Genomic DNA, 20465 nt, shown 5'->3' with positions numbered 1-20465 from the left:
AAATATATGTTAATGTGCATCATTAACAAAGCAGAAAGTCCAGAAAACTGAATTTAACTTTGAAACCTTCTCTTAAGGCTTGTATTTCAGATGCTGTAGGACTTTAACATGGATCAGCAATGCCAAAAATGAAATTCTGACTTGGGCACATTCATGCTTTAATGAAGTTATGTGCAAAGTGTGGTTTTCTCTCTAGATTTCTGCAGATTTGCTTATTCTGCTTCTCTTCTACAATATTTTCTATTTTTCTAACCATTTGCAGACTGGTGGCTAAGTTGCTCAAAGCACACTTAAAAATATTATTAATGTGAAGCTATAATATTTGTCCCCCAATTTATTAAATGTAGTATCTTAATGTTGTATTACAAGAGCTTTACACTTGAGTTCTTGATTAGATGCCCAGGATCTACTTCTTTAGTCAGTTTTGAACCTTAAAATGCAAACTAACTTTAATTTAATGGCTACGTTAATTTTAAGGTGTTGAAAGTTGTTGCTACCATTTGTAGACTTTTTTTTTTTTTTTTAATGCCAAAGTAAACATTTGGAGTTCTAATGTTTTTATCAAACTCATTGACTCGTTACTATGTGTCTGAAGTACTACAAGTTTGGAAAAGAAACAGTGCTTTCTGGAGCTGGAGTTTAATGATGGTAGGCAGAAAATGTAACTTGACTTGTTTTGTAGAGTTATGATCATCATCTCTGCATTCTGTGTTGTGATTCTATCTGGCTAATACTAATTGTATTCAGGGAAATGCTRTATTTAAAGGGCAGTAATTAAATTGAGTTAAACTGAAGTTTTTTTAAAAGTTGGTGCATCCAGTTGTTCAGACTTTGAAAGAGATCATTGATAACCTCCTATATTTGGTCCAACTGTAAAATCCCTGGATTTGTAATTTGTTAAAAATAGTTTGTTTTCATCTGTACTTATGTGTACTGAAATTCCATTATAGTGTTTTTTTGAGTATTCCTGCAGCATTTTTATAACATAGCTAAGCCTGTCTGACTTTATCTAGCTCTTCAGTGCTACTTTGATTAATTTAATGCTTCAGCTTTGGAATAAAAGCAATGTATTTCACTCTTAAACTAYTGATACACTATCACAACCGTAAAGCTGTTCAAAGTGTAGAGAACTGTTCTCTTTTAATCTGAAAAAAACAGATATAATAAGTTGTTAGTGGGGCTGATGAAGTATATTGACAGATGGCAAATCTTTCAAAATATATTTGAATTGCCAAGTTGTTCTCTGTACACTGTAATACAGATTATAGCTAATTTAAGAATCTAGAAGCACTTTAATTCAGGGTTTTTAGATACTTGGTGAGGAAAATACTTGGACTCTTGTTCCTTTCCAGATGATACTGTTTCTAGGAGAGCAGTGCTTCCATGGTCTCAGAGATGGGTCGCTAATTATTTCTTAGCTTGAAGTGTGCCACATTAAAGCAATGGTGCTCCATCCAGCACTAACCAGTGCAAATCTCTCTCCAAATTAGGCTAAACTATCTAGGTTTGACTGATATTATGTGACACTGTTTTAGAATAAGCTTGTCATTGTGCTTTTCTAGGAAATACTTTGACTTAACTTTTATTCCAGTAATATAGAATTTGACAGTTAAGAGTCTTGTAACCCTGTAAGACCTGTAGATGGTGCAAGTCATCTTTTGGAGCTAAATGGGTAAACTTCAGGCAGTTTGGCCAGCAATGTGTTGTCCATTTACAGATGAATGAAACAATATCATGTCAGTAGGCCGTATTAACTATGGATACAAAATACAGTAACAGTACAAATTTATGTATGCAGTATGTATGCTTCAGATAAAATAATATTTACCTACTAGAGCAGCTTCCAATGACAACAAATTAAATAGGGGTTCCTGATACCCGTCTACCTTGAAAAACACAGGGTTCTACCCATGCCTGGCTGATTTTCTGTGATTAAAAAGCTAATGATCAGTCATAACTGTACAAGATACAGTCCTGTCCTCTCCCGTGGAATGAGTTCAGAAGACAGGTACCTGAGGTTTTTACTTACTGCCTTGTCAGCATATTTCTGGAAATAAATTGTAGCTGCAGAGACAGTAACTGGGAATAGATAAATAAATTGTATAACATGATTGAGTAAAATGCAGCGAACAGCTCTGTTTTGTTATGTTTCTTTTTCAGATACTAGAAAGTCTGAGGAATGTGGCTGAATGTAATACAGTGTTTGTTCTTTGTTGTCCATAGAACTTATGCTGAATATAATTTCAAATTTTTTCTCTTTCTGGGGGAAAACTCTCTCTGAATTTGTGTACAGCATGGACTTAGGATTCCAGCTAACCTTTCTAGTCCTTTGTGCATACTGTGGCTGAACCTGTTACAGGTTTATGTCTGGTACCAAAAAGATACAAGAGTCTTGGTTCCACAGAAGTTGCAGTCTGTACTCAAATGTGATTTGTTCTGATTCAACCCTAAATGGAGTTGTATTCCTAACCTTGTTTAGATGTGCTGCACAGAGGCTATATTATAGAAACCAGTCCAATCTCTACCAGAGTCAGAAAACGACAGATTTCTGGAATTCCTTTAGTTAGATTAGGGTGCTTGAGGTGAATAAATGGATGGCGGGGTAAAATTTTCCTGTATATAGAACATTTAAATGAGTCACAGTCTTGACTGAAAAATAAAATAACAACTTGTTTAAAAATGAAAAAAGCAACTTGTTGCTAGCTGGTGTAGGCAGGCTTGAATGCCTTTACAGTGCTTTATTTAGTCACAGATTAACTTAACTGTTTTCTGTAGCAGATAAATGGAGAGGCAGAGTGGGGGAGTGCATATGGGAGTGCTAACAGGGCAGGTGCTTACAGTGCCCTTGGGGAAGCAGTGTGACTGAGGGCCTCTGTCAGCTGTGTGTAAACACACAGCACAAAGGAGAAATGGCCAGGTGAGATTAGAAGTCTCTGTGAGTTTGCAGGGCTATAAGCTCCCTGGGATCACAGAAGTGTGGTGATATAGCTAATGCAACAGAAGTGCTGCAGTGGATGGTTGTGTGCTCTTTTGGAAGGCCAACAGGGAAGATGGAGAGGTTGCATTTTTTGCAAAGGAATCGCTTGAATGTACAGAGCTCTGCTTTGGAAAGGGCAGCAGGCCTGTTGAGAGCTTATGGGTCAGGATTAGAGGGGGGAACAGTGAGGGAGATATCATGGTGAGTGTCTGCAGCAGACCTGCCCCATTAAGATGAGAAAGCGGACAAAGCTTTCTCTAGAGGACTAGTAGGAACATGGTAATAGTAGGCCCTGGCTCTCACGGAGGACTTGAACCACCCTGAAGCCTGCTGGAGCGCAGCACGACATTTCCACCCTTGTGCATCCTAGCAGACAAGTCGGTTGAATATGAATTAGCAGTGTGCCTTTGCAGCAGTGAAGGGTGACTGTGCACTGGGCTATGCTAGCAAGAGCGTAGCCAGCAGGCTGAGGAAAATACTTGCTCCCATCTACTTGGCAAACTGTGTCGAGTTTGGAGCTTTGTGGTACTGGAGGGAGACTGGCAGACATCCTTGGAGATATCAAAAGCCATCTGGATGCAGTCTTGGGGAATGTGTTTTAGGTGACCTTGCTTGAACAGGGGGATTGGGCTAGATGATCCACGGAGGACCTTTCCAACATCAATCGTTCTGTGATCCTGTGAAACAGGAGCCAGTGCAGCGAAGGGCCACCAAGCAGAAGAGGGGGCTGGAGCACATGGTGTGTGACGAGAGGCTGAGGAAGCTGCAGAAGAGATGGCTAAGGGGGACCTAATTGCTATTTTCAGCTACCTTCTGGTAAAAAACAAAACAAAACAAAAACAAACAAACAAACAAAAAAAACCAAATGAGTTATAGGCAAAGTGGAGTCAGGCACTTTTTTGAAAGGACACAGCAAAAGAATGAGAGAAAACTGGCACAATTCTGCAACGAGGGAAATTTCAGTTGAATGTAAGGAAAGAATTCTTCACCGTGAGGATGGTGAGATCTTGGAATGCCCAGAGAGGCTGAGGGATCTTTGTTCTTAGAGATGTTCAGTGTTCAACTGAAGTTAGCCTTACTTTGAGCAAGGGATGGGCCTGGAGTCCCCTCCAACCTAAATTATTTTGTGATAGGTTTTCACTGTTTGTGTTCTTCTGTTTTCTAAAACTATCCCTGCGAAGCATTGCAGAGAGGATTTCTTGCTTCTGTCATTGTGTTTGGCAGCTTTCAAAAGACTTTTGAAAGTTGGTTCCTCTCCAAAGTAATATGTTAATTTCAAAGAGTTTTATTGATAGATGATGGCCTGCATTTTAAGTAGAGGAGAGGAGAATTTCTAACTATCTTGGAGTTTTTTTTTTCCTGAATGACTTAAAATGTATTTCAGCTAAACACTTGGAGTGCCCCTAATTCCTGTGCCCCTAATACCTGTGAAGAAAGTTCTGAGATATAATTTGAATCTAAACTAGCTAGAAGATGGATGTTTGCTATTGTCATGCAGAGCATGGCATGATAAATGTTTTGTGTGAAAGAAGTCATTCCAGTGACAAACTCTATTGGCCTCCCAGTAAGCCCCTAGAAATGTAGCAAAATGTCACCTTTGTCATTCCAAAAGTTTTATTATCTGTAAGTCCTTTTATGAAATATTTGGAACTTGAAGCTCTCAATGCTATTTCTTTAAGCCTCTGCCTTCTCTTTAACTATGCTTAATATTTGCAAAACTGCTTTTAGACCTCATTTTTGTTWGTTTTTCCTTGTAAAACTGAGGTTGAGGATGAATGCTATTTAGAAACATTAAACAAAAGCTCTGTTGATCTAGCACATGCCAGATAGGCCACTTTAGGAAAGAATTTCCTTCAAAATTGAAAGTGCTTGAAAGCCATTTGAAAAGTTTAGATCCTTGTGTTGCAAGTTTCCTTGTTTGAGGAAGATGCCAGGGGGATGTGAAAAAGAACTGAAAAACTTAACCCCTGAAACAAGATCTCTTTTATGACAGCTACAGGTGTTGGTGTTTGGATGGGAGAAATGCCTAAAAGCTGTTTGTTTCTGCATGCTTATCTGCAAGGATCAGTAATCAGCAGTTCATATCTGTAAATTATAAGTGACGTAAAACAGAAAACAGACTGGTGCAGCACTGGAGCAGGTAGTTGTAGTATCTCTTAGTTGGGGCTTTCAGTTCGCCCAGTTCACCCTGACCATTCATTGCTTGGTAGAAAACAAATGCAAAGGAAAACTGTTTAATCAGTTTCTTTCACATCTAAATTTGAGGTTCAAGTGAAATTGAATTGAAATTTGGTTGAAACTGTCAAACCAGGTTTCCATTTATTTTAAATAAGAGAATTGCTTTTTATTTAGGGAAATATATAGGGAATATTTAGCTGCCATACTGTTCTTTTGCTCTCAGCCTACCAAAAAGAGGTGGATGGTAATTACTGTAGTAGTTAAAGTTAAATTTAACTTTAAACTTTTTGAAGTGCAGCTACTACAGTAGTTAAATCCATATTTGATTACTTTTACTACATACATGCAAAGAGCTCTGTGCTTTATCCCAGTGTCTTTAGTGATCACTACTTTGAATATTGTATACAAAAGCATGGTGTTCTATTTTTAATAAATAAATAAATAAATAATGTACTTTTGTCTCTGACCTGTTTTATATATTCACAAATGTTGGAAAGGTGGCATGCTAGGAAACTGAAACGCAAGTTCTTTGCAAGATAGTTTTGTCCGGAYATCTAATTTAATTTTTCCACGTATAAGAGTTGTAAAAGCCTTTTAATGCTTTGTTTGCATATCATTTTGAGTTTTATTTTTCATTATATAGAATGAATATAAATGAAGAAATGCTGGTCTTTTCCAGTGAAGAATGAAAACTTATTTAGTATGTTATTAGTTTGTACAAGTTTAAGGAAGTATTCTAGGTTAACAATTTAAAAGAATGTTAGTATAGATGGAGCATAATAAATTTAATAATGTAAGGAACTTGAAAGGAATAAAAACATTTTTTTAAAAAATCATGGGAATATGTTCTGTGGTCTTTTAAAGACCATGCAATAATGTTCTTTTATCACTGGCTCCCAAAGTGCTGTATTTAATTAAGAAGGCAGACTGGCACAAAACCTCCACAGTGTGAGGAATTACACTGAGAAGCCGCTTTGTCTGGTTTCCAGCTTTGTTTTTTTTCTGGTAGGTTTTGGGTGGGGCAGTTTCACTACACTGTTTGACCATGACTGTACAATACTTAAGCACTTGCTCTGTTGTCCTCATTGTCTCTTTTTATCAAATGAAAAGTGGAAGTTTATTAGCAGTTTCAAAAAAAAAAAGTGCAGTTGTTTTCCAGAAGCCTAAATCTTAATGTTAGTTGCATTCAAAGAAGTATCATGAAACTGTTCTTGTCTCTTTTTAAATGAGTAGGATTTCTTTGCCTTCGTGTTCGTGGTATGTGTTCACAGATAGCTGCTGTATATGTAAGAATTGCTTGGCCTTCAGTGTGATTCACAGGATTCAGTGTGCAGCTAAAGCTGCTTTTTTACTTGACTCCCGCACATCGTGCAGCAGCCTGCTATACTGGGAGAATTGTTTTGTAGTTAGCTGACACTGGCCACAACTACTTTAAATCAAAAGGTGTAGTCATGCTTTCCCAGCCATGAGTTATCACTATTCCTCTTGTATTGGCTCTGGCACTAGTGTTTATGTGGCTGCTCAGTTCATCTCTCGATGGAGAATTTAACCTACTAAAATAAGTAAGGGTACAATTTCATATAGCATCTAATACCATAAAACTGGGTTGTTGCCAAAAGGGGGCAATCCCCAATCTCACAGTCTTGGGCTCCTGCTGCTCCCTTGCTTTGGTCTAGCTGTCTCGAAGCCATAGAATAATATGATTCAGCTTATTCATCCGAGGAAAACTTAATCCATGAAAAAGTGAGGAAGGCTGTCATTTAAAATTAATCCTTTTGCTGTTCTGCCAGCTGGTCCTTGACCTACTRTCATCACGAAAATGTTAATCTTTTTTTAACTGCAAGTCAGGCAATATCAGAAGTCTATTCTTCATATTTAATGGTCTGATTTATATGTTTATATGTTTGTATGTTTATTTTCTGTTGGTATCTTGACTTTTTTAAGAGCTCATACTAATTTATTGTATTATTGTGAGTTGGATCTCACAATATAACTGCTACAGGAGGATAAATTGGATATTTGCCTGTCCTAAAATTGGAAGAGTATTCTCTAAATCTATGGAATGGAACTATTCGCTGCCATTGTGAATAATATAAATTATTTATAGACACAGACACACACACACACACACACAGACACACACACACACACACACATATATATACGGAAATTAATAAATCAAATGTCTCGTGATAGAGAAGAAAGAAAACATACCAAGTTTTTGAAGTGTTTAGGAGACACAGAATCTTACATGAATTGTATTTGTCTGTACAGTTCCTTGAGAATAAGAGACCATTTAGTCTAGCAAGTGTCTGCTGCATTTTTGAGGTAGGAGAGGATTTGCTTTACAAAACGTTTTGTGTTCAAAACTCAGCTTTGCTTAATGATTTTTTTATGTGGATTTTTTTTTTTATTATTCAAAAAACATGTGTGTTTAAAAGTTGGGAACTGTGATTATCATCATGTGAAGTAGCTATAAAGTGAGAAAATTTTATTTTTATTCCAACTCCTCTTTTTTGGTGCTCTTTAACTCCAAAAGCACAATTTTGTTTTTTCTGAACTGAGAATTAGGAATAGTGTGTCAAGTGTAAATAGTGCTCTCATATTTGTCTTTGTGCTGAACAGCATTTCTCACTAATAGTTTWAAAAAAAAAGTTTAACTCTTATCTGGGAAACATAACTTTTGGGCAATGTAGGTAAAGGTTTATTTCCTTTACCTATAACTTGGATAGCTGATTGTTACCCTAAGTAATCTACCTAGGCTGTGAAACAGAGACATTTGCTTTTGTTTATGAACTGAACATACAGGTTTTCATTAGATGTGCATTTTTATTAAAGTTTCTTTAGAATATAAACAGGAACACTACTTTTTATTTTACATGTTTGTCTATTTTCAGAGTTCAGATCTCAGAGCAGGGCAGGTCTATTGTGGGAACTATGGAGTAGTGCCAATTTGGAACTGAATCAGCAGGAAGCTGACCAGAAAGTGAGGTTAGTAGGTCTCCTAGGCTCTCTACTGCATGGTAGTGCACTCTACAGCATGGGTAGCCCTTTGTCCCATCCGGAGTGAAACAGTGGAACCTTTGACAAGCTCTGGTCATATAGCATAAAGAAATGCTTCCGGAGATCCTTCTCATTGCTCTGAAACACGTGGCTTGCAGCCTGGAGCTTTTGGCTATATGAAGAGACAGGTGTGTGATGGTATCATCAGGAACGTTGCCAGCCCCGCCTTATAAATGAAGACAAATGTTTTGTAAGCGTCTTTCTGCTTTTACCACTTCTCATGGTGTGTGTGTTGGGGAGGGAGAGGTGGAATTTGTGTGTATGCCTCTGTCGGGCAGGTCTTTGTTTTGAGCTGCTTTCTGGCTAGAAAAGGAAGAGCGGAGCTCTCCATGCCTGTGGCTCAGAGTGATACCAGGCACTCCCTTCCATCTGAGTCTAAAAATACTGCCTTTGCAGCAGTCTGTTTCAGGAGCAAAATCCTAATTGCATCTAACGGTATCACAAGAATAAGACCTGAGATTTTATTTTTCTACTGAAACATCTGTTATTCTTCTTTACCTTTCGAATCTGCAGAAGTCAGAAAATTTTTAATTACTTCTGCAAAAATAATGACTTCTTGCTAAACTATTTCAGAATACGTAAGACTACTGTAAAGTATCTGGGGAGAAAATATTATATTGGAGGTAATGGTGCATTTTTTGATAATCCTTTTTGTTTTTTTCTGAGCTTACTGGCTTGTAAGCCTTACAGCCAATGCATACAGCTTCCAAAGCTTTGCTTAGTTAATTTGTGCATGGAATCCTTGGTGTAATCTCAGAGTCTTAATTTGCAATCTGTAGACTTTGACAAAATACACAAATAATATATACAGCAATTCACATAGAGCGGAGAAGAGTTTGTTGCCTTCCTACTACCTATTAATTTTGTTATATAAATGTAATTGATGTAAGGGAGTGAACTCAGATCTTTGGAAGAGAGTTCCTTTAAAAACTTACTTAAAAGCAAACCTTTCTGAAGTTGCAAATTTCAAGTATTCTTTGCATAGTAAGATGGTTTGGAGACTAAATTGGGAGAATTAGAAAAGGCAGGAGATGGCTTGGATGTCTCTGTCTCTATAGTGTTGCTTAATCTTTCAGGTTAAACAGTAGGTAGCCTGTTGTGGAGCACTTTGCTCTAGCTACTTAGTTGCACACTGTGCACCAAGTGTTCTGCAAATGTGTGCGCTGTAGGTTTTCTGTCCTCCCTCTTGCCACCCTGAGGGGCTAACCCTACCTATAAAAGCTTGTACTCTGCATGACAAGGGACAACTTTAGTAGAGTTGCAAGAAATAGTCAGTTGCCTTCAGTTGCACATTTGATATTAAAAAAAACAAACAAAAAAAAAAAACAAAACAAAAAAAGGCAAAAAAAACCCAGTTGGTTCAGTGAGAAGACCTATCCTGTAATACTGGAAGATACACCTTAAACTGAATTGATGATGTATACATTGTTGTACTCTGTTGCTATGTTCTTCAAAAGAGTGTTTTCTGACCAGTTGCATTTTTTCTTATTTTAGTTCTTTTTTAGGTTGTAACAGTGGTTTTCGGGAGTGGGGCAGGGGGAAGCCATAGAGAGGTCATGCGATAATAAAAGGCATATGTTTTTAAATTGAGGAAATGAGCAATTTTCTGTTAACATACTAGAAGGAAATGACAGCAGGTCTCATGGTTTGACCAGAAGAAGAAATGAAAATTCTTCTTCTGAAAGAAGARTGAAAAAAGAGCTTGAACTGTTCAGTGTGGAAATGGATGCATCTAATACAGGCAGCTCTATGGCAGAGTTAATGGGAGAAAAACCTTGCTGCATACCTGGGTGCAAGCCTCCTGCATAGGCCTTTGGAATTTGCTGGACTGCCCGCTTGTGAACTACAGGCCTTTGTGCATGCACACATATTTGTGGGGGAGGCGTGGGCAGGGGGGGTTGAAAGAGAACTTATTCAGTTCAAGGATGAGCAGCTTCTGACGCTTATCTAGACTTTAAATTTTGGACCCTAGAAATATTGGGGTGATAAATTGTGTCCATTTATTTAAAAGAAAAATTCTGATCCCCTGCTTTGGAGACTCTCGTATGTAAGGTGCACTAGAGAGGTATGTATACAAATCATTTAGAGAACACACTTCTTGGCTGTTGATGAAACGAAAACCTTTATTCAAATCCTGTGTCTTCAAGGTACTAAAAGAACTATGTGCAGGGCAAATCCCATGAAAGGCTGTTCCTGCTTGTTAGGTAAATATTGCCACCTACTGGAAGCTCACTTAATGTCATAAGTTAGAGCAATTTCTGTCTGCAAAGAATCTGGGGAAACCGCTTGTCAAAGTGAGTGTGGGATGGAAAAGCTCAGTGATGTTACGTCTGTAGTGTTTGAGTAAATTGAACTGATTCTTGTCTGTATTACTGTCTCAGACTGATCTGTGTATTACTCAGAATTTGTGTTCTTTCAAATTAAAATTTAAAATAATTATTTTAGTTTTGTAACAAAATCTTTTGTATAAAAGCTTTGAGAAGCTAAGGACTTTCAAAAGCTTGTGTAGATTGTCTAAAAATAGATGTTTCCTGGCAGTCATTGTTACTTCTTTATTCTTGTCCAGGAGCTTTTGATTTATTTTTATAAATGGATGTAACAACTCTGATTATATTTAGCAAAATGGCTTGGGGCAGCTACTTAGGCAGTATGATTTTATGCTACTAAGATAATGTCGACTAGAGTAAGGGGAATCTCAGTGCTGGACTTAAGAATCTAGATTAAGTTTGTCCAGAGAGGGCTTAACTCAGTTACTTTGGATTAAGAAGATATTTGAATTTTAAAGAAATGTGATGGAAACCAAAATAAGGGTCCACAAAGTGTTTTTCCGCTTTCTCTTGTATAAATGAAATCTAAAATTAAGCTGACGTAACTATACCCATAGTGAAACTTTTATAGTAGAGTTGAAGTCTTACCACATCTTAAAGCAGTCGTTAATATACTTCTTATGTAAGTGGAGCTTGCTTGCCAAGATTCATTGTAATTAGATTGAACAGTAAAATAAAAAAATCCTATTAGTCTTTAGTCATAAAAAGTTTTTAGCTGACATAGGATACAGTCGTATACTCTTCAGAAAATTCCACCGTTGTCTAGTCATGTACAATCTTTAAGACCTTTTTAGAAGTAACTGATCTTCTCCCAAAAGAGTGCATTCCTCATTTGATTTCAGAGCTAACATTTCTTTTTCTCATGTCATGTAGAGGTTTTAGTGCTGTTGCTGAAAAGATCTCTTATTTTTCACATGAAAATGGCTAATGTAAGTTGGCATTTTAAGTAATTACTCTAGTAATAATTAAATACCTTAGAGATTTATTTACGGATCCAGATTTCATAATACAATAAAAATTTCAGGATTCTTCTTTTGAGCAGAACTATTTGAAGGAAGTGTTCCTGTGTGCACAGAGAACAGAGAATTGCCTGAGGTCTTGCAGAAGGTGTGGGGAGGAGGAATTCAAACTTCAGTGCTTTATAACTTGGCTTGTTGTGCAGTTCACTGAATTATTAGCTTTGTCTTGGGCATCCTTGCTTAGGCACTTAAAAATGCCCTATTCACTCTTAAAAAAGTCTACTTGTTTGGTTGTTTGTTTCCATCTATTAGTTCAGATACTCCTATGGGCAGAATTCTTTTCGTGCTTAATGAACTCTATATAAACACTGGGCTTGATTAATGTTTTCCCGTTAAGCTGTTTTATGTCTAACTCTTCAAAAGCTTAGAAATATAGTTTAATCTTTTGTGTTAAGACAGCATTCAGTGTGATAACCTTAAAATTGTGATGAAAAATGCTTCATAGACATTGCAATGGAAGAAGCAATCTCTTGTGATGTCTAAAAGAACATAAACCTCAGTGATGAGACTTCGCAAAGAGTTTGTCCTATCTCATTAATTAGGTCTAAAACAGAGAGAGGAGACTGTTCTTGTTCTCTCTCTCTATCTCCCTCCCAGTTCAGGCGAAGTAATTGTGTTGGTTTTGAGTTACATTTTTTGAGATTTTGTTTGTTACTTTGTAGTTTAATTTGAAAATTTAAACAACAGTCTTGGAACTAAGATTTCATTTGAGGAAAAGAAGGTGATCAGGAGTAGCCAACATGGATTCACCAAGGGGAAATCATGCGAAACCAACCTGATAGCCTTCTATGATGGAGTGACTGGCTGGGTAGATGAGGAGAGAGCAGTGGACGTTGTGTACCTTGACTTCAGCAAGGCTTTTGACACTGTCTCCCGTAACATCCTCCTAGATAAGCTCAGGAAGTGTGGGTTAGATGAGTGGACAGTGAGGTGGATTGAGAACTGGCCGAAAGGCAGAGCTCAGAGGGTCGTCATCAGTGGTGCGGAGTCCAGTTGCAGGCCTGTGGCTAGTGGCGTCCCCCAGGGCTCAGTACTGGGTCYCATCCTGTTCAACTGTGTTCATCAGTGACCTGGATGAGGGAACGGAGTGCATCCTCAGCAAGTTTACTGATGATACCAAGCTGGGAGGAGTGGCTGAGACACCTGAGGGCTGTGCTGCCATTCGGAGAGACCTGGCCAGGCTGGAGAGTTGGGCAGAGAGGAACCTCCTGAGGTTCAACAAGGGCAAGTGCAGAGTCCTGCACCTAGGGAGAAGTAAGCCTAGGCTCCAGTACAAGCTGGGGGCTGACCTTCTGGAGAGCAGCTCTGCAGAGGAGGACCTGGGAGTGCTGGTGGATGACAAGTTGACCATGAGMCAGCAATGTGCCCCTGTGGCCAAGAAAGCCAATGGTCTCCTGGGGTGCATTGGGAAGAGTGTTGCCAGCAGGTGGAGGGAGGTGATCCTGCCCCTCTACTCAGCCCTGGGGAGGCCTCATCTCGAGTACTGTGTCCAGTTGTGGGCTCCCCAGTCCAAGAGAGACATGGAGCTACTGGAGAGAGTCCAGCATGGGGCTGGGAAGATGATGAGAGGGCTGGAGCACCTGCCCTATGAGGAACAGCTGCGAGAGCTGGGCCTCTTCAGCCTGGGGAAGACAAGACTGAGGGGGGATCTTATCAGTGTGTATAAGTATGTGAAAACAGGGTGTCAAGGGGACGGGGACAAACTCTTTTCAGTTGTCCTGTGTGACAGGATAAGAGGCAATGGGCAGAAATTGAAGCACAGGCAGTTCCGCCTGAMCRTGAGGGGGAATTTCTTCCCTGTGAGAGTGACGGAGCACTGGCACAGGTTGCCCAGAGAGGTTGTGGAGTCTCCTTCTCTGGAGATCTTCAAGGCCTCCATGAATGCAACCCTGTCTACCATGCTCTAGGTGACCCTATTTGAGCAGGGGGGCTGGACTAGATGATCTCCAGAGGTCCCTTCCAACCTAACCAATTCTATGGTTTATTTCCTATTAAAGTTTCTCTGATTATAATTATCTTTACTATGATTCTTTAGGTCTGTGATACAAAGTTTGGTACAKTTTTCTTTTCCTTTTTGCTTTACAGGAGAGACAATATTCAATGTTTAATGTTGTCAGCTGTTGTTTGATTATACTTCTTGGATGTTGTTTTTTGTTTGTTTTTGTTTCTTCAGTCATGAGCGTTACATTAAATAAAAACTGCCACTTGCTTTCGTTATTATGTGTGAGCAAAAGGCATGGTTTATAGTTGTATTATCTTAATGAAGGCCTTTCTGTGTGGCATCCTTGTATGCATTCTAACAGTACAGGAAATTGTTATCCAAACTGTGGATTGAGCATAAACCTGTCAGCTTTATATTTGTGGTTGGCAATCGTAGAGAGGGAAAATAGAGCAGTACTAGGAAGGTCGTGAGATGTTAGTCTAATTAGCATGATTTTGGCAGAGGAAAATTGCATCTTGCTGATCTGAGAACTCTTTGAACTTGTCATTGTAGTGGACAAAAGGAAAAAGTTGAATAAATTAGACCTTTCAGAATGCCTTTGACAAACTCTTCCCTGGGAGGCTGTTTAACAAGCTGTGGGAGTCATGGGATGAAAGTGAAGGAGTTGTTTGCATAGAATTATGTAAAAGGCACAAGCAGAAATAAACAGGAGGTCAGTTTTAATGTTGGCAAAGGTAAACTCAGGGGTATCTAAGAATTGCGTTTGAATTACTCTTTAGTGGTTGGGATAGGGAGTTTGCTAATAAGGTACCAACATTTTATAGGCAACACAAGTAATGGCCAGCTTTTAATAGAAACCAAAACAGGCTGAGTGATTAGACAGAACAGGGACAGATTATTTTCTTAATGAGAATAAATATAAAACAATGTGTTTAGGAAGAAAGAAGGTAATCTGTCTCTGCTTTGGAGAGCTTTTCATGGACTCAGAAAAGGCATTAGGCATCTATATAAAACTCTGTGCAGCTGAATTTTAAAAAATAAGATAATGTGTTATTTTAGAAACTGTTACTACAAAATGTAGTAAGATTCACAAAATGATTGCATGTGTATATATAACCGCCAGGAATATTGAGTAAGGACCTCTTGGAAGGGTTGTTAAATGAAATAACTTTGGACTTAAACAAAAGTGATCAGAAGCCAAGGTGTAATGTAACATAGAGGACAGACTTGAATGTTGCACATTCTTGCATGACTGAGATTGGTCATCAAAAATCAGATAAATAGTTTTTATACTAGAAATTTTAACGTGGAAGTGATAGAGTTGTCTGTAACTTAGTTGTGATAAAATGATCAAACCCTGGTTTCTTGCCCTAGTCAAAAGTAGCAATTTTTCTAGATCAAAACTATTTTTTTACATTTGGGTGAATTTTCCAAATGTCYTTTTACTTTCTTCCCAGTGCTTCTTTAAGTGAAGAGGGGTGAGGATTTTTTGTTTTTGCTTTTTTTTCTTCCTAAACTAGAATGTGATGCAGCTTTGCAGGTAAGAAAACACAAAGGTATTTATGACTAGTGACCTCTGTATCTGGAATTGTATGTAGTAACATTTTGATTATTGAGAAGTAATATGAATCTTGCATGTCACTTGGGAAGTAGGAAGACAGAACTTTAAAATAATAAAATACTTTGATATTTGCAATAACTGTGAGTGTTAAAGAACAAACAGGGTAGTGATAAGAACATGTGGGTATGCATTAGGGACAAGCTTTCAATGAATCCTCTATTTTTTTTTGCCAAAGCAAGTATTTCCAGGTTACAAGACCAAAAATGATTAAATGTCTTGGTTCCTCTGAAGAGGAACATGTTGCCAGAGTTTGTTGCTAGTTTCAGTAAGCTCTGATGGAGATTGCAGATAGCCTGAGGAGAAGCCTTGCAGATGGGATTTATTCCTTCTGGAATCCCCAGAGTAAGTACATAGGCACTTAGTGGGCTTATATTTAGGATACTAAGCAGTTGCATCAAGTATCTTTTGTATATTTCTTTTTTTATATATATAAAGCAACACTTGGTCTTTACAAAGTCTTCTAGGTCACTAATTGCTACTGTTGCAGCTTGTGAGAGAAGAGAGTGCATGAGCTGAATCTTAAGTCAGGTCTACTAGATACATTGCCATGTTTATTAATAATCTCTGCAATTAATCTACTTTGACATAGAGAATCATGTAATTGTTTTTCCAAGCCAGTTGACAGAAACCTGAAAGCTAGAAACTGTGCTCAGAAACACCAAGAGAGTTGAGAACCGAAGTTTACTTTGCTGTTATGATGTTATGTAACACCATAATAACTTCACTGTTAAAAATCTTCTTTTGTATTTTTGCAGTAGGCATCTTAAGTGTATTCCTGTTTATTTCTCACAAGCTCTGTCTGCTTGCAGAAGTTTTAATGTACCTTTTAAGGAAGATTCTTTTTGGAAAGTTTTTTGGAAACAAAGCACCATTATGGGTCAACAATGTCAGTCTTTTTATTTAATAAGGTAATAGCTGAATGGATAAATGTAGAGGTAGGATTCTTTTCTTATACTGAACAAAATCAGTCAAAAAAGATAATACTGAAAGTTCATTGTAACAGTGTGAGTAGAACACTTTCTGCAACTGAAAAAAGATCCCTGTTGAAATCTGTGTATACAGAAATGTACTTCTGCCTGACCAGGAGTGTCTCTTGTGTACCTTAGAAATAGCTTTAGTTTCTGCAGTGACTGTCTCTACTACTTAGCTAAGGCAATGTGCTATGTTAACTTCTATATCCTGTTTCTAGCAGCTAGCTCTCTCTGCAGAACACTGCATTGTGCAGTGCAGAGATTATCACTTTCAGAATTTCCAGTGCAATTTACAAATGTGTACTTCAGGAGCATGTTATAGAAACGGATATAATTTTCTACTATTCAGCATTCTTGTAGACAAACTGATGAAGTATGGATTAGATTACTGGATAGTATGGTGGACTGAGAGCTGCCTGTACTACTGGGCTCAAAGGATTGTGAGACAGCAGCGCAAGGTCTAGCTGGAGGCCAGACACTAGTGGTATCCCTCAGTGGTCAACACTGGGTCCAATACTGTTTAACTTCATTAATGACCTGGATGATGGGTCATAACGCACCTTCAGCAAGTTTGTGTGTGATACGGAACTGGGAGGAGTGCTTGATGTGCCAGATAGTTGTGCTGCCATTTATTTAGAGGGACCTTGACAGGCTGGAGAAATGGGCCAACAGAAATCTCATGAAGTTTAATAAAGGGAAATGCCGAATCTGCCCCAAGAGAGAAGTAACCCCATGCACCAGTACAGGCTGGGGATGATCAGCTGGAAAACAGTTCTGCAGAGAAGCTCTTTGGGGTCCTGGTGGACACCCAAGTTGACAATGAGCCAGTAGTGCACCTATATGGCAAAGATGGTCAACCACATGCTGGCTGCATGAGGAGGAGCACTGCCAGCAGGTCAGCGGAGGTGATCTTTCTCCTCTACTCCACACTGGTGAAGCCGTTTTTGGAATGCTGCATCCTGGTCTAGGCTCCCCAGTACAAGAGAAACACAGACATACTGAAGTGGATCCAGTAAAGGACTACTAAGATGATTAAGGGACCAGAGTAGTCTGTCATATGAGGAAAGGCTGAGAGAGCTTGGGCTGTTCAGCCAGGAAAAGAGAAGGCCCAGGGGGATCTTATCAGTCCTGGTGGGAAGGAGTAAAGAAGACTGAGCCAGAGTCTTCTCAGTAATGTGTGGTGGAAGGACAAGAGGTAGCAGGTACAAACTAAAATATGGGAAATTCCATTTAAACATATATWAAAAGTCTTAACTGTGAGAGTGGTCAAACACAGGAGCAGATTGCTCAGAGAGGTTGTGGGGTCTCCAACCTTGGATGTGTTCAAAACACGACTGGACACAATTCTGAGCAAATTGYGTTAGCTGACTCTGCTTTGAGCAGAGCTTTGAACTAGACAATATCTGGAGGTCCCTTTCAACCTCAAGGTTTCTGATTCTGTGATTGAGGGTTGCACACATGCAGAGTATCAAAGTTGGCCTTGAGCACAGGCAGCTGAACTCTGCCAAGGACTCTGGACTCTTGGCAATGTTGCTGGCTCCCCCACTCCCAARTTAGTGGCTGTTCTTTCGTAGATTAGGGGATGACTTTCTATGGTGCAAGGAAGGAATTAATCTCAAAGAAGATACTGGCCTTCAACATACCTGCTGAACAGATGTTGATATTTGAGCTTGAAACACTTTCATTCCAAAGCTGTTAATTAACTATCCCAATTGCATATGTTACAAAAGCATAACATAATTTAAAAATCCTTGCTTTCTCAGCTCATGCGTTGTTCTAATTTCATTTGTTGTTTTATCAGGAGATTGGCCCGTGGATACATCCATAGAGAAAGGATAGATAAAAACTTCCAGTTAATGTTTTCATTTTACTTACTGAAACAAAACCTTTGCAGACCATGTCATGCTAATTCAGGTTCTGAACTTTTCATTTAGGTTGAATTTGGTTGAAGCCTTTGTGGTAGATCCAGAACTACGTCAGTGCCTTCAAGAAGATCTTTTACGTCGCTTCCCAGATCTCAACCGACTAGCAAAGAAATTTCAGAGACAAGCAGCAACATTACAGGACTGTTACCGAATGTATCAGGCTATTAATCAACTTCCTAATGTTGTGCAAGCACTAGAAAAACATAAAGGTAATGCCATGCTTTTGTCTGTTTTTCAGTGTTTTATAATAGAGTGAGAATGCCAAGAAATAATGTGTGCATTTCTAAAGATTACTTTTGTTCTGTGTATTTTTGTGGCAGAAATAACGCATAAAGATATTTGAATTCAGAAATGTGATGAAATTGTGAAATACCAGTCAGATAATTAAATATAACAAAATCTTTACCCCCAAAAAGTGTTCCAATCAGTRTGTAGCTAAAACATTTGAGCTGTCAGGTGATGATTCTGTAGTCTTTGAGATTGGCTTGTTTCTAAGAAATCTTGACCAATTGTTTATAATGAAAACCCTCCATACAACATTGTTGCATGCCTTTTGAAGACAGTTATTTTCGTATCACTGAGTTGTAATTAAACAAATTTTTCCATCTTAATTTTTGTGGTATAACTTGAAACACATTTACTCATTTCCTTTGGAAATTAATTTTCTTCTGATCTCTATTGAGATAAATATTGAWAGAAAGCTCAATGTTATGACATATGAGTCTAGAAAATGGAATGATTGCTATTTCATTTTTCTCTTGTGCCAAGAACAAGCAAAATAAGATATAGTGCCATTGTGATAGGGATGTGATTCAATGTAGCAATAGTAGTCCTTTCCATGCCTATCATAGACTAATGGACTTCTATAAAAGCAGGTTTTCTATCAATTTGTTTTAAAATCTCTTTCAATAAAGCAAACACTAAAATCAAAGAGGAGGAATTTTTGAAGTGGTGCAAATACAAAAATCTCTTTTTGTGTGTTTGAGCAGACAGTGATACTACCCAAGATACCTTATACTTTACAGTACTGTGGTTTTACGAAGTAATAAAATTTATCTTCTAAAATATTCATCTAAAAATAAACGAATTCTTGGATACTGGCTGCGTTATTTTCAAAAGCCATTAAAATCTAAAACTGTGAGGAAACTAGCACAATATTTTTTACAAGCCCTGTGCCACAATTTAGCAGCCTCAACCCTGTTACTTTGACACTTCGAAGCAGACTTTTCTTGTTTTTTCTCTGGCCTGGAGCTCTGGAAAGTCTGTCTTCAGTTAGTTCATTAGTTCAGCATATTCTCTTGGTATCTCCTCTTCTTTTTCTATTGCTTGTCATTTGAATCGGAGTTTTTTTTTTGTTTTTGTCGTAGTGCTTGGCTATGAAAGCAATCCATTTTTTAGATGTCTTGAGGGCCAAGCTGTGAGGCAAACTGCTAAGCCTTGCTTTATGTGTAAATTAATGGATTGCAAAAGGTACTTGCTGTTTTACACATAACTCAGTTAGCCTTAGCAGGGCATTTATCAGCAGTGCTGATAAAATAATTTAAAATTGGTGAAGTGTGTTATTTTTATTTTTCTTTGTACTTGTATGCCTTTGTTTAAAATACAAAAATGTCCTGGTAGTTTCAAATGGGACTGATTCAGACTGCATCTGATGATTGTTCTGTTTGAGACTATAAAAAAAATCTTTTACTGGGAGATGAAAAGTCAGAAATCTTGGGGCAACTCTTAACATCTGTGAGTTTCAGAATTTTATTTTCTGATTAATGTTTTTTGGGAGATGAATCAACTGTAACATAAAGCAAGTAGCAGTGTAGCAGTGATTACTTTTTCTTCAATATAAAAAACATTGCTTTCCTGAGATAATTGTTTTTATGGATGATGAGTGAAGAGSACTTTTTTTTTTTTTTTTTTGTAAGAAAAGGGAAAGGACACTGAATCATCAAATTACTTTGCTGTTGCTAGCAGAAGGGAATGTTTGTTCATTGCTAAAATTGTTGGGGCATAAAATCTAGTTACTTTCAAGAAGTTTATCTTTAAGAAGCTCCTTAGGAATCTTCCTTCTCAACTCAGTCTGACATTCTTTGTTTCAAGCTTGCTTGTATGGAGGATACAAAAATTGCATGGCATATTCCATTAGCATTGCTACCATACTGTCTCCAGAGACTTGAATACCTCCTTAGGGCTTTTGGAAACTATTTTTGCTGCCATATTCTAGTACTGTACTTTCTATGACTACGTTGCATTGATGGGTCAGCCATGTTGTCCAACTGTTGTCATTTTCAGYAGGTTATTCTCCTACTGGTGATGGAATTCTTTTGTTTATGAATGCATCATMTTGCTATTAAATTTTATTTCATTTTTTTCAGTCCAATTTTCAAAATAATTTTGACTGACTTTGCTGGTGTTTCCTCTACTGATACCTTCCACAATTTCTGTTAGTGA

At 38.0% G+C, this 20465-nt stretch overlaps 1 protein-coding gene across 1 annotated transcript in view; it reads left to right on the top strand.

Annotated features, from left to right (window-relative positions):
- Positions 1 to 20465, top strand: part of MSH2 (mutS homolog 2) — a 53953-nt gene that overhangs the window by 9167 nt on the left and 24321 nt on the right. The window contains exon 7 of the mRNA XM_085307823.1: positions 18033 to 18232. Coding sequence (XP_085163949.1) covers positions 18033 to 18232 — 200 coding nt within the window. The remainder of the gene's footprint in view (positions 1 to 18032; positions 18233 to 20465) is intronic.

The sequence above is a fragment of the Rhea americana genome, unplaced genomic scaffold (assembly GCF_003343005.1).
Source record: "Rhea americana isolate MKP2758 unplaced genomic scaffold, rheAme1 scaffold_265, whole genome shotgun sequence".
NCBI lineage: Eukaryota > Metazoa > Chordata > Aves > Rheiformes > Rheidae > Rhea > Rhea americana.
The sequence above is the reverse complement of the archived record's forward strand: the minus strand, read 5'-3'. Positions and strand labels throughout refer to the sequence as shown.